The sequence below is a fragment of the Cannabis sativa genome, chromosome 4 (assembly GCF_029168945.1).
Source record: "Cannabis sativa cultivar Pink pepper isolate KNU-18-1 chromosome 4, ASM2916894v1, whole genome shotgun sequence".
Lineage (NCBI taxonomy): Eukaryota > Viridiplantae > Streptophyta > Magnoliopsida > Rosales > Cannabaceae > Cannabis > Cannabis sativa.
Window position 1 is genome coordinate 82,515,769 of NC_083604.1, and position 13,297 is coordinate 82,529,065.

General features: G+C 28.9%; 1 protein-coding gene and 1 long non-coding RNA gene across 3 annotated transcripts; both read right to left on the reverse strand.

Moving 5' to 3' along the window:
• Window positions 1-5,316: 5,316 nt before the first annotated feature.
• Window positions 5,317-6,182, reverse strand: LOC115712358 (uncharacterized). The gene is made up of 2 exons (XR_009687548.1): window positions 5,932-6,182; window positions 5,317-5,665 (listed from the first exon to the last, which is right to left on the reverse strand). It is a non-coding gene; the product is annotated as an uncharacterized LOC115712358 (long non-coding RNA).
• A 2,043-nt stretch (window positions 6,183-8,225) lies between these two features.
• On the reverse strand, window positions 8,226-13,059 carry LOC115712353 (protein FAR-RED IMPAIRED RESPONSE 1). Of its 2 annotated transcripts, none has more exons than XM_030640624.2 (8): window positions 12,862-13,059; window positions 9,724-11,869; window positions 9,572-9,628; window positions 9,354-9,422; window positions 9,180-9,242; window positions 8,982-9,050; window positions 8,833-8,883; window positions 8,226-8,737 (listed from the first exon to the last, which is right to left on the reverse strand). In XM_030640624.2, the coding sequence occupies exons 2-8, from the start codon at window positions 11,866-11,868 to the stop codon at window positions 8,681-8,683; spliced, it is 2,511 nt and encodes an 836-aa protein (XP_030496484.2). In that variant the 5' UTR covers window position 11,869; window positions 12,862-13,059; the 3' UTR covers window positions 8,226-8,680. The 2 variants fall into 2 exon arrangements, with proteins under 2 accessions (XP_030496484.2, XP_030496485.2); XM_030640625.2 differs by having other exon boundaries at window positions 9,724-11,946; window positions 12,862-12,996.
• Window positions 13,060-13,297: the final 238 nt, after the last annotated feature.

The following is a 13,297-nucleotide window of genomic DNA, read 5'->3' on the forward strand; positions in this document are numbered from 1 at the left end:
CAAAACTACTATCTTTTTATAAAACAACCGTAAAATAACAAAACAGAACAATTAAAACAACAATAGAACAACTAAAAATTAATTGTGAAAATTTAATACAGTACACAGTATAAAACTTACACAATATTTTTTTTTAAAAAAAATACTGAAAAAAATCGCCCCACAATAAAAAAAAAATTAAAAATTTCAGTATGTAGTGTAAAAACCTCATTTATATTTGGTATTGATAAACCTCAACCATATAAGCAAGACCTGGCTTAGGCTATGGCGGTCTTAAGCCTGCGCCTAGGCCCATTTAGCCGAGGAGTTAAGAAAAATTCCTCTTTAAAAAATACACATAATAATTCTTTACTGATTTTGATATTCTTTTTCTTAAATAAGGACTCAATTTTTTTTTTTAAGCTCCATTAAAGTTGATATAAGCTGACACATCGTGTGTCCTCGTGTTATAACTTCATGAATTGGTACGTAACCTTATAATTAAAATCCCTTCATAATTAACAATCAAATATTTTTATCAATTAATAATAAATGAATCTTTCTACTACGTATTACAATAACAATTAATAACAATATAATTACAACCGACCTTTTGTGAATAAATAAATTCATGACGAATTAATATATCTACACCTAGCTACTACTTTCACATTTTTCTTCCTAAAAATTTACAAAAACCTAAGAAAAAAATAGTCCTACATAATAAATGTACAACTATTTACGTAAAAGCATGCATGCATGCAGATCGTACGTAATCACATATATAATACATATATGTATTTATATATTAGTGGTGGTTGGCAGCAGAGAAATTATTATGAGTGTTGGGGATAGTCGGGTTAGGGCTCGGCGGCCGGTTCTTCGATTCACGTAAAGCCCTGCCTGCTGCGGCTGCCGGTATTATATAATTATTCTGTTTGGTAGCTGAGAAAACCACCAAGAAAATTAATAGCACCAAAGCAATAACCTTATGATTGATACTATTACTACTACTCATGTTGTAGCAACCTTTTATATATATACTATTCTCTCTGTAATCGACTATATATAAATGTATGAAAAATGGAATAAAATCAATTAAGGATAATAAAAATAATAAACGTGTATATAATATTTCATATATATATATAGTCATATATATAGGCCAGGCTAGCTAGAGATGAGATGATGATGAGATGAAATTGAACGTAAATTTAATTAATTAATTAATTTGTAGGAGTGATGAAGAAGAATCTATTAAGAAAAAGTGGGACTGTAAATTGTAGCATCACTTCATGGAATTTAATATTAAGAACTTTTTGTACGAAATTTCTTAATAAGTGTTGAAGTTTTCTTGTAATTAAGTCAATGCGTGTATATATAAATTATATAGTTATGAGTTACTTTTTGGTGCTATTATAATTATGTCAACCCCCCAAATTCTTTGTCAACTACTTTCAGATCATACAGGCCCATGAGCCCATCCCAAGTCAATCAAAGGCCTTGGGCCAAATAGTGTAATAATTAGCCTTTTTTCAGGAAAAATTATATAAATTGTTATTTTTAGAAAAAAAAAATTAGGCTTTTATGTTCAGTCTTTTTTTTTTTTTTGGAATTTTAAGATATTCTATAAAAACACAAAAAAAAATTATATAAAAGTTACAAGAAAAAATAACATTAAAAAATATAAAAAATAATATACAAATAACAATAGTACAATATAAAAATATATATACATAAAAAAAATTATATTTTCTATAAATAAAACCTTAAAAACTGTATAATAATTACTTACCCAATTTACAGATGCATAATAATTCTAATGATTTGGTGAAATTAAATTTTATCCTTAAAGAAAAGATTCGAATAATTTTTCTGAGTAATTTAAGTAAGATTTTCTATTAAAATTTCCGTTACAATTAATTATTGGAATATTTTACTAATTAATAAAAAAATAAAATTAGGTAACTAATTAAATGGTGACCATTAATATTTTGTCAATTATCAAATAAATGATTTTATCAATAAATTAAATAGTCACCAAATATTAAAAATAAGATAATTACCCCATATACTATTTTTTTAACTTTTTTTTCAAATTTACAGTTTGGGTTTCTAAAATAGTTACAGCGCTAGTTGCAATAGCGGTTTCCGTACGATTTTTTGTTACACCATTAATATTTTCTATGTAGAATGTCGTACAATTGCAAAAAAAAAAAAAAAAATTATTTTAAAGAGTAAAAATGAAAAAATTCCTTAAAAATATTTTAAATTTTTTATATATATTTGATAGGGATTTTATCTATATTCAATCAAATTTTAAATTTAGTTGACTTCTAAATTAATTTTACATGCATTGAAGTACAATTGTAAAAAAAATTTGTCAAATATAATTAGTTTGTTTTTTTAGCTAAATTTATAGTACAAATTTTACATAATCCATATTTGAGTGATCAAATATGTATATTGTTTGTCAAATTAAGGAAAAAATTAGTAAAAACCATGCAACTATATATATTATTTCTATTTCTATTTATATTTATATGTTTATTTTAAGTAATAAAATTTTAATTTAAAAATTGATTACCGTATAATAATATTAAGAATTTTTAATTTTGAACCACAACAAAAATAAATAAAATAAAAGGGCAAAGGTACATTACAATATTTTATTTAGTCGAAACACTATATATGTATAAATGGGGACATATGGTCTTTTATTTTTGTTGGATTAATTAACCAAACTACATATTATTGATGGAATTATATATGTATAGTTGTATATATCTAGCCAATCTTTGGAATTTGAGTGACTATGGCACACTGATTAACCCAAATCCAAACCCTATCACATCTGAAATTCTCAGGCACAGAAGTTCCTTCCAATACAACAATTGCATCCACAATATTCTCATTCTCTTTCTCTATTACTTTTGATGCCTCTTCTCCATTAATTCCAACAAGCTCAGGCCATGAATTCTTTCCTATAATACAATATTATATAAGAGTTAATATTATTTTGAAAAAATTGTTAATTGGATCTGACCTTAAAATTTAGTGTTATAAAAAAAATATTTGGACCCTTATTTAGAGTAAAATGTGGTATTTTTGAAAGAAAATTTTTTTTAGGGCCTTAAGCACAGGCTTAGCTCGTTTATGCCTATAGTCGGGTTTGATTGGATCCTCTGTTTTGTTAAATAACAAAATAAACCTTTTGTTTTTTAAAATAGTACGAAGAGGAATCTGAGCTCAATTTTTAATAATTTTAATATAATAACCAACTTGAAGACAATTTCTAGCATAAAAAAATACAAAAAATTTAAACTTTATAATACCTCTATATATCGAGTTATTATTAAGTTTTATTATATAAACAAAATCAGTTTAAAGTATGATTTAGTAATATTTTAAAAAATACAGGATCTAATTTATCATTTAACAAAACAAAAAATCTAATCAGTAATAAATAATATTTACTCCATATATAATTAATTAATATACAAATTAATTATATACATAATATACATATATACATACGCACATAATTTATATATATATGATCAATATAACACAATATATCAAAAAATAAGTAACTAACCTGCACAAAACGCCATTATAAATCTTTTGGTTTTCCTTTGATAATTAATTTATGATTTTTGTTGATATATATTTTGGTTTTAGGTATATAGGGTGCATTAGTATTTATATAGATTTTAGAGGTGTGTGTACGTACATGAGCCGAAATATTTGAATGAATTATAATAATAATTAATAATTGGCCTTTATATATATATTAATTAATTAAAGTCTTTGATATTTTTAGCTATATCTATATGCATGCATTGCACTACTCATCAACACATGTTATAGTGTTAGAGCTTATCATCATGATATTATGATTATATATCTATATATTTATATATATTAATCATAATTGTGTGTTACCTGGAAATCAATATAGATACAATACAAGGTAACAAGGATAATAATAATAATTAAGTTGGATATGTCCAATTATATATACTAGCTAATAAGCTATCTATATCTATCTAGTTGCTTAGGTATTTATATATCTATATAGTATTCATCATGTTGAAAAAAATGCCACTTTCATTCATCAAAATATTCAAATTCTAACGGCCAATTAATCAAGATTATATATATTATATATATATACATGTTGTATACATAAATATCAATTTGTTCTGGTTTATTGAATATACATAGTATTAGAAGTTTTTTCATTTCTTTTCATAACAAATGGTCAATTGCAAATTCTGAATAATTTTGTAATTACCAAAAAAAACTAATTAAATGGTACGGAGAGAATTCAAAACTTTAGTTATAGTCCGTTATGATTACAATAACTATTTATTATAATATGCACAATAAAAATTATGGCTCTTCTCATTATTTTGTGGCTTTTAAATAAGATTTATATCTAGATCTTAGTAATTAGAGTCCGTTATGATTTTTTTTGGTTTGAGCATTGGAACTTTAATTTGTAAATTAAGGTTTTTGATGCTTGTGCTGATGATCTTCTTATATATAAAATTGTATTTGGATTTTATTCCATTATCAATGAAAAAAAGAAAGAGCAAAATTCAAATACATATAGTCCAAATTGTCATTTACTAAAATAAAAAATTTCATCTATAATTTTTATAAAACACAATATTTAAAGTAGTATTTATATGTAATTTTTCTAATATAATGAATAACTATTATAATTAACTACTTGAGGCTAGCTCAAGTGGCCATAGGTGGATGTGTGTGTTGGAGGTCCTGAGTTCGAGTTCTAAGTAAAACATGATTGTAATATATAAACACTTAAATGAAAAAAAAAATAACTATTATAATTATATGTAACATTTATCGATAATTAATGATTAAAAATTTAAAATGAAATGAATAGTTAAGTATTAAACAACTTTGACCGTGTTTTTTTACATAGATTTTTGATGTTTATGATTAATAACATATCAACTTTATTAATTTTGCTTATATATTAATAATGAATACAATTCCAATCCATTATATGTCCATTGAGTACCATATATATGATTTATTTAACTTTATTTATACAAAATAAAGTCAATAATTAATGATGTTGAATTTTTTTATCAGTTCTTCTCCCAATAATATAATTAAGCACAATTGCAATGATCATATTAAATTTATTAATATTCTTTACATCATAAATTTCACTTTCTTTACAGAACTTATTGTAAAACACTTAGCATTCTATAGGATTTTATTCCTATGTAATCATATTCTGTACACAACACATGCTCCTGCTCTTGAAAACTTTACCACGAGAAAACCATCTTAATGATATTATAATTAACACGAACAACTTATTGCATATTTTTTTTTATTAATGTAATAATTACATGATCAACTTAAATAACAGTTCAAGTCCAAAATTTATTAATGTAATAAAATGATGATGAGAGGTAAACACTTAATAATATTTATTAATAATTTATTAATTAGCCAATTTTTGGGACTTGAATAACAATTCCAGAGTGATTAACCCAAACCCTAACCCTCTCACAACTAAACTCTTTAGTGACAATGGTTCCTTCAAGAATTACAAAGGCCATCACATTCCCATTCTCTTTTCCTATCGTTTTCGCGGCTTCATCTCCATTCTTCCCCACAAGCTCCGGCCATGAACTCTTACCTAACATATGTAGTACATGATGTAAGTAAAAAGCAATACTAATTATCTACATTTCGAAAAAGCAATCTCTCGAAAACTTAATTTCTCGAGTTATATAGGATTGGTCGGAAATTTTGCAAAGCTATAAACTCTGACCAATCCTGCAGTTTTATGCCATATAATTTTTTTTATAATATTTAAGTTAATTGATCATAACTTCATGTTTATTAATTAATATATGATTTTTTTTAAAAAAACATAGAAATAAATTAGGGTTAATTAGTTACCTGCAGGACATGGACATTCATCAGCCATTAATTTCCTCCTTTTTTTCCTTTTCTATCTCTTTCGATGTGGTTATATATATAAATATTTTTGAGTGAGTTTTGGGGTAGAGAAAGGTGTTTATATAGGAAATAGATTCAAGGTTTTATCTAGCTTAATTATTTAACTAATAATTGATATAATAAGTTTCAGTTAATTCTGAATTAATATTTATAAAAAAGAAAAGGTGTCAAAAGTCACATTCTTCGACTTTGAAGAGTTCCATATTAATTATTTTAAACTTTCTACTTTGTGTGTTATTGACATGCATTAATGACATCTCATAATTTGGATAGTAGATATTTATATTATTTATTAAATTAAAATTAATTATTTAGAAATTTTGCCTCAAATTATAATTTAGCGCTACGTGTAATTTAATATAAAAATAAAACATATATTTTAGAAAAATTATTAAACTAAAAATCCACTAGCGATTACATAAAAAGAGGTAAAATTAAAATAAATTTTTTTACTTATTTTTTCCAAATTAATTACAGCCTATGACATGATAATAATCTACACTACTACATCCTCATTCTGTTTTGTGATAAAACTTGATAAAATGACTATTTTACAACACTGAAAATATTAATAGTTTAAATAGTGCAAAGGTCATAAATCCTAAATAGTTTAAATGTACAAGATCTAACATGAAAATATACCAGCAATAATATAGATATATATAATTTTGAAGTAAAAGGATAATTTTCATTAAAGAGAAAAGTGTGTCATTACAATAGCATGTAATTCAGGCAATAAATCAGAAGCTTGAAAAACACGGCCCAAAGAGGAACAAGAGCTACGCGTCAACCAGTGGGCAACTTTTGTTTGCATATCGTTCAACAAAATATAAAGAAATATTGTTAAGAGTATGCACAAGGCTCCTACAGTCATGAACCAACAAACTAAATTTTGAAAGCATATGCAAATTACACTAAATAGCTTGGACACAAACTAAGCTGCTCGTTTCCAGCTCATTGGTGTCTATCTCTTCAACTTAACGCCTCTTGGATACCAATAAGTTTAGCTAATTCTGGTTTAACACTGCCCCTCTTCCCCACTGTGAAAGCTTCCAAGACTTGGCCACCATTAATTATAATGCGTTAAGCAATCCATTTCAAACCAACCAACCGATTCAAATAAAGCTCCATCATCATTTACTTTGATATGAGAAATACCATGTAAAGTCCAATCAGGGTCGGCTCAAGGGTGGGGCAGTAGGGGCCGGACCCACACTTAGGCTTAAAATTTCATTTAACAAAAAGGTCCCAAATATGTTGTTTTTAAAATACCATATTTTTTATTTTTACCATTATTTATTGAAAAATACAACTCTCTTTTTTTAAAAAAAAAAAAAAATCATCATTTATTTTTTAATGTACTAAATTTGATATTTCTTAAGAAAAATACTCAAATTATATTTTTAAAATACTATATTTTAAAATTTTATCACTGCATATATAAAAAATTATAATTTTTTTCATATTAAAAAAGCTCAATTAAATTTTTTTATCCAAGAACCCAATTAGTTTGAGACAGGTCCAATACACACCAACAATAACATATTAATGTCTTTTTTTTTTTATTGAGAATATATTAATATGCCACCTTCTAATATTTAGCACCTTTATTTATCCCTTAGAATTTATTATCATTAATTAAGGGTTAAGAAATAAAAGATAAGACTTTAATATGAATTGTAGGTGTTGGTTTTCATGATAAAGTTTAATAAAGCTATATGGATAAGTATATACTCTAGATCTAGAAGATTATATATTTATATATTCATAGTTGAAATTAATATACATAATATATTATTAGTCTACGTTGACACTATCTATATAGTAACTATATTGTATTCCATGGATAATTAATTTAGTACTTAAACGAGGTTGGCACGATTGAATTGACTATCAATTATGTGGCCAATTTTAAAATAAAGCCGACTAATAATGCATTTTCTTTCATTAAAAAACATGTTAATTAGTTCTTTCAATTGAAAAAATACTAATACAATTTGAGACTCGGCTAAAGCAAAGGACATTATTATATATAAGGATATTTAAGGTGAAACTCCGATAATATTTATAATTATTACACATACAATTTGATAGTGTTACATATATACTAGTGAATATAATAATATTTTTGGCATATTAAATGATCAAAACTTGTATGGTGGCTCAATATTCTGATACTGTGAGTGAGGAGCTCATAGTAATCCCTTTGTTTCAGTCCCTTAAAAATGTCTATGGGGGTCAATTAGCTTTTACTATTTACTAAGCATTAAAATATGTATATCTCTATTCCATTTGAGCTTGAGAACAACTTACAAATATACAAAGGTTACTATATTTATACAACTTACAAAATCAAGATCAGAAATGTTGGTTAGTATTATAGGAGACGAGACGGCGAAAACAAGTAACCAACTTCCTCCTCTGCATATTTATCTCTAACTTTCTAATTGCTTTATCAACATTTCATAAACACAAGAAATAAATTCTTTTGATTTACAGAAACTACACCTTAACTACTATGGATGCCACAACCCTCTTTGACACGGGTCAGAATAGTCAAACCTAAATTCTCAAAATGAAGGTTCACTTCCTATTATGATAAACAAAGAGTTTTTTACCTTCTCTTGCTTGGTTGGTTACTTTTTTCAGCAACTTCGGTAAAACAGCCATGAATTACAACATCATCCTCTCATGGAGGCCTCGAAGCACTACCATGCAATTGTGAAGATCTTAAACGCTGGTCATCCTACAATCAGGGTTACAAAATTTATTACAATAAACAATTTTAAAGTAACTATTGGCATCAAGAATAGCTGTAAAAACTATTTATTGATAAATTACCGGCGGTAAGCTGTAGCTGAAGCTAGTTTGTTGACGAAAATCTAGCTGTGCCTATATGATATTAAACTAAATTAGATAACAATTGCGACTTATGTAATAAAAACGGCCACTTGCTATGAATTACTCCATGTAATGAAAAAATGCAATACCAGCCCATGAATACTTTGTTGAGCGCCATAATAACCATCATGACCAGGTGTTATTGAATTTAGATGTCCCTACAAGCAGATAAGCAAGAATGTCACTGACTTCTAAACTTCAAAACGTTCTTGGCTCTCTGATTCTAATTTTATTGTAAATTCCAAATGGGAATACTAAATTCTAAAGCTAACTTTAGCATGACATACCAGCCCCTGCATACTCGGCGGATTAACGTAGTAGCTGTCATTGGGTGGCTCCATCAAATTCAACTGCACCAAAAGAACAGCATCAGCAACATATATAATGTATCTGTAAGAAACAGTACCTTTTACAACAATTGTATATCTCAAGCCTATGGTGTGAGATAATAACACCCATACCAGTCCTTGCACATTCTGCTGACCACCATAATATCCATTTAGAGTTATACCATCTGAGCTTAAATTATCCTACAGGTGTGAAAACCCACGTCAAGATAAAACAATTTTCCTTTTTTAAATTTCCATAAAAACAATGCAAAAACATTCTTATTGTTATCGGTTCATGTCATTAACAAAAAGTTGAAAGTAGAACATAAACTTGTGTAGAAAGGACAAACCATTTGCTGTAAGCTGTCTTGTGCCACAACAAGTGTAGGATCAGGCTCTGCTTGTACCTGAATTATATTTATAGCATGCATAAATTTGGGATTTGGCAACATATAGAGACAAACATAAAAGGCCAACAACAAGTACCAATTTTAACACGAACCTTTCTTTTCCTATTTGTATTCCTCTTCCTAACTGTTTTAGTCGCAAGGATTCCTTGGTTCTCTTCTTCCATTTCACAAGTAGTAAGAAAATTGCCGCTAGATTCTGCAGCAGAACTGATTGAATTATTCACATTAACACAGTTCTTCAAAGCCTCCACTAGTGCACGAACAGCAATATTGTAGATGTCTTCAGATAACGATCCTTCTTCACTTAGTTCAATAGCCCACTTACATAATTCATTGTAGCGTTGCACCCTAGTCTGTATTTGTTCTGTTCCTTCAGCTGTTGATTGCCTGCCTTTAGCGTCTTTTGTCCACCTTTTTAAAATGTATTGAGGTGGAATGCTAGAGAGTCCACACATTTGGAGAACAATTAGTGCATGTCTACAAAGGAAACCCTTGTATTCAAACAAATGACAGGAACAAGAAACATCTGACTTTGTTTCATTCCATGTCACAAAAAAATATTCATCCTTTTCACAGTCTTGAACTCTAAATGTACTAGTGGTTTCATCTTCGCTTTCCTTTTTTGGCTGGCAGCCAACCACACCCAAAACCTCAAATTGGAATTTCTTAAATACAGCGTGAGTATAAATTGTCGACATTTGTTTCTCCCATGGGGAAGGGGATTTCAATGCCGGTTGTTTGTGCAATGTATCAAAATCCGCAATTTCTTCCTCTTCGTACCTATTTTGTAGAATTGCCCCATATTGCTTCACAAACTCTTTCAAAGTAATCTTTTTGTGAATGTATTTGTCAAAGAAAGCATTCATACTTTCAGATCGCTGAGTCGTACACATGCCAGCAAAAAAAATATCCCCAAGACATGTAGGCACCCATTTTTTACGATCATCATACAGCATTCGAATCCATTCATCATCCTGAAGTTCGAATCTAGTGACCATTTTCCACCATCTCATGTCAAACTGTTCACTTGTGGATGACTGAAAAATGCACTTATTGAACTTAGGCAAGAAATTTTCATGCTGTTTGATTACATGAGCAAGAGTTTCGGGAATCTTTTCCAATATCTGCCAAAGAGAATAGCAGTGACGTGTGTCTGGGAAAACTTCTTCAATGGCTGCCTTTAAAGCTTTGTCCTGATCAGTAATAATTACTTTGGGAGCTTGCCCATGCATTGCTCTAAGCCATGTCTTCAGTAGCCACACAAATGTCGATTTAGTCTCATCAGCAACCATTGCACAACCAAGTAGCATGGGCTGAAAGTGGTGGTTCACCCCAACAAAAGGAGCAAATGGCAATTTATCATTGATTTTGATGTAAGACGTGTCAAATGAAACAACATCATTGAAACTGACATAATCAGTCCTACTTTTTGCATCAACCCAAAACAAGTTTCTTAGCCGCTGTTCTTCATTTAAATCGATCGCAAAGAAAAAATTGGGATTCTCTTTCTGGATACGCTTGAAATACTCTAGCATAACTTGAGCATCTCCCTCATCAAGACCCAAATAACGGCCTTTATCAAACTGAAAATTCATCTCAGCTCGAACAGACCCAACATTTTGATATCCACCAGATTTTCTAGACATCTCAACATACATCTTTCTTGTTCGTTCACTAACCGCGTGCAAAATGTCAATATTATTCTTCTCAGCTAATTTAACATTCCTATGAATCCGAAAATGATATGCTAGAGCAGGTAAAAGTTCATGATTATGTTCCTTTATAAATTCATGAATTATCCACTTTCCATCCGACCTTCGCTTCACATGCATACTGGCTTTGCAATCTGTCTTTTTCACACTTGGGCGCCGACTACTACCACCATCGGATTCTGGCGTCACACCATATCTAGAACATGCAAATTTGGCATCAATAAATTCTTTTGACTTCTTCGAACGTCTACTGTTTTTTATGGAAGTGGTAAATCCCATAGACTTAGCATATTCTTGATAAAATGAGTATGCTGCCTCATGTGATTCAAACTCAATGCCGCTGCAGGGTTCAAAATCTGTATCCCCTCCAAATATTGCAAGGTCTCTTTTTGGAGAACTGACAAGTCCAGTATCTCTGCTATGCATCCCATCCACCACATCAATCATCTTTTCACTCATCCTATCACCATTTGCATTGTCTCGAGAATTCAACGCAGTTTCAACTGAATTTTGAATTCTGTCCATCCTAATTGTATTAAGCAAAATTGCAAATTATCATATGTTTACATGGGAAAATCTCCTTGTGAATAATTACACATACTTCTACAATTGAACAAAAAACTTGAAATCAAAATACTTGAACAGGAATAAGCAACGAAATTAATAAACAAAGGCTAGAAAATAAATAGAAAAATATAAGGTGCGAAAATAGGAAAATAGTCGGTTTGAAACATAATTGTGAGTCCACAACTACAACACCTTTCTATGACAGCACTATAACATATCACGCTTTTACATGTGTATTATGTATCTATATAAAATTAATTTTAGAAGCAAGCTAAACACCAAGTCATGTGTGGGAATACATCAAGATACAAGAAAATACTCCAAACTGGATTTGCCAAAACTGATATGCACTCCTCATATGGAAAATCGAAATTAGAAGATAAAAGCTTGGGTAAAGTAGAGCCATACAGCTCCAGTCTACTCCTGACTGATTTTTCTAATTGTTGTTTATTTCAATGCAGTTATATCTGAGTAAAATTAGTACAATTAAAATTTCCTAGAAACACCATAAACTGATTATATTTGGAGAGAAGTTTCTCAATGTCATCAAACACTTCATCAACACCGAGATATACAATTATCCCCAAAACATAAACTACTGAAATAAAACATATGTAGGAACAAATACCATACAAATGAGATTGATTGACAAGAAAGATGCCGAATTTATTTTATTGAACAAAAATCAGAAAATTATGAAATTCTCTTTGGCCCTGGCCAAATCTTTCCATCCAGATTAGAACAAAATTAACACATATTCATACTATTATAACATTTCAAAAGGTAATAATATATACAATTTCGAAACCTTAGAACTAAACATTATAAACTATAATAGGTAAATCATATTATCCATGTAGGATGCCAATGTAGAACTCTATATACAAAACAAAACAGAGAGAATCACTTGAGAAAACTCAAAACAACCATACTAAACCTTAAGTACAGTACCTGTTGTTAGTGAAGTAATTGTTTCTCCGGTGGCATATGAGTGAAACGGAATTACTCCTCTCCGCTCTCCGATCTCCGATCAGTTAGTGAAAATATTTCTAGCTCTAGGGTACAGAGAGAGAGAGAGAGAGAGAGAGAGAGAGAGAGCCAAGAATGAGTTTGGAACGATGAAGTGAAACCCAATTTGGTTAATAGTTGGGCTTGAGCTTCTCCTATTGGGCCTACTCAACTAAATCATTTTTTGGGGTATATTTTACATTTTTACTGCCTTTAATTTCTCTTTTCATAAATACCTGCTGATGATTTCAAAAATGCTAATTTTCAGTTTATATATTCTATTGTTTTTAAAAAATAAAAATTAAATAATAATATTGTGTATCTATTGCTTAAAAGAATGTAATGAAAAATGATTTCATTTCGACTTAGTATTGATTTT

Excerpts from the sequence above, each read along its gene's own strand:
- LOC115712353 (XM_030640624.2), bottom strand. The coding sequence starts at position 11,868 with ATGGACAGAATTCAAAATTCAGTTGAAACTGCGTTGAATTCTCGAGAC. Across the intron at positions 9,051-9,179 it reads CGCCGAGTATGCAGGGGCTG|GGACATCTAAATTCAATAAC; the intron begins GTATGTCATGCT and ends ATCTGCTTGTAG. Across the intron at positions 8,738-8,832 it reads TCAGCTACAGCTTACCGCCG|GATGACCAGCGTTTAAGATC; the intron begins GTAATTTATCAA and ends CCCTGATTGTAG.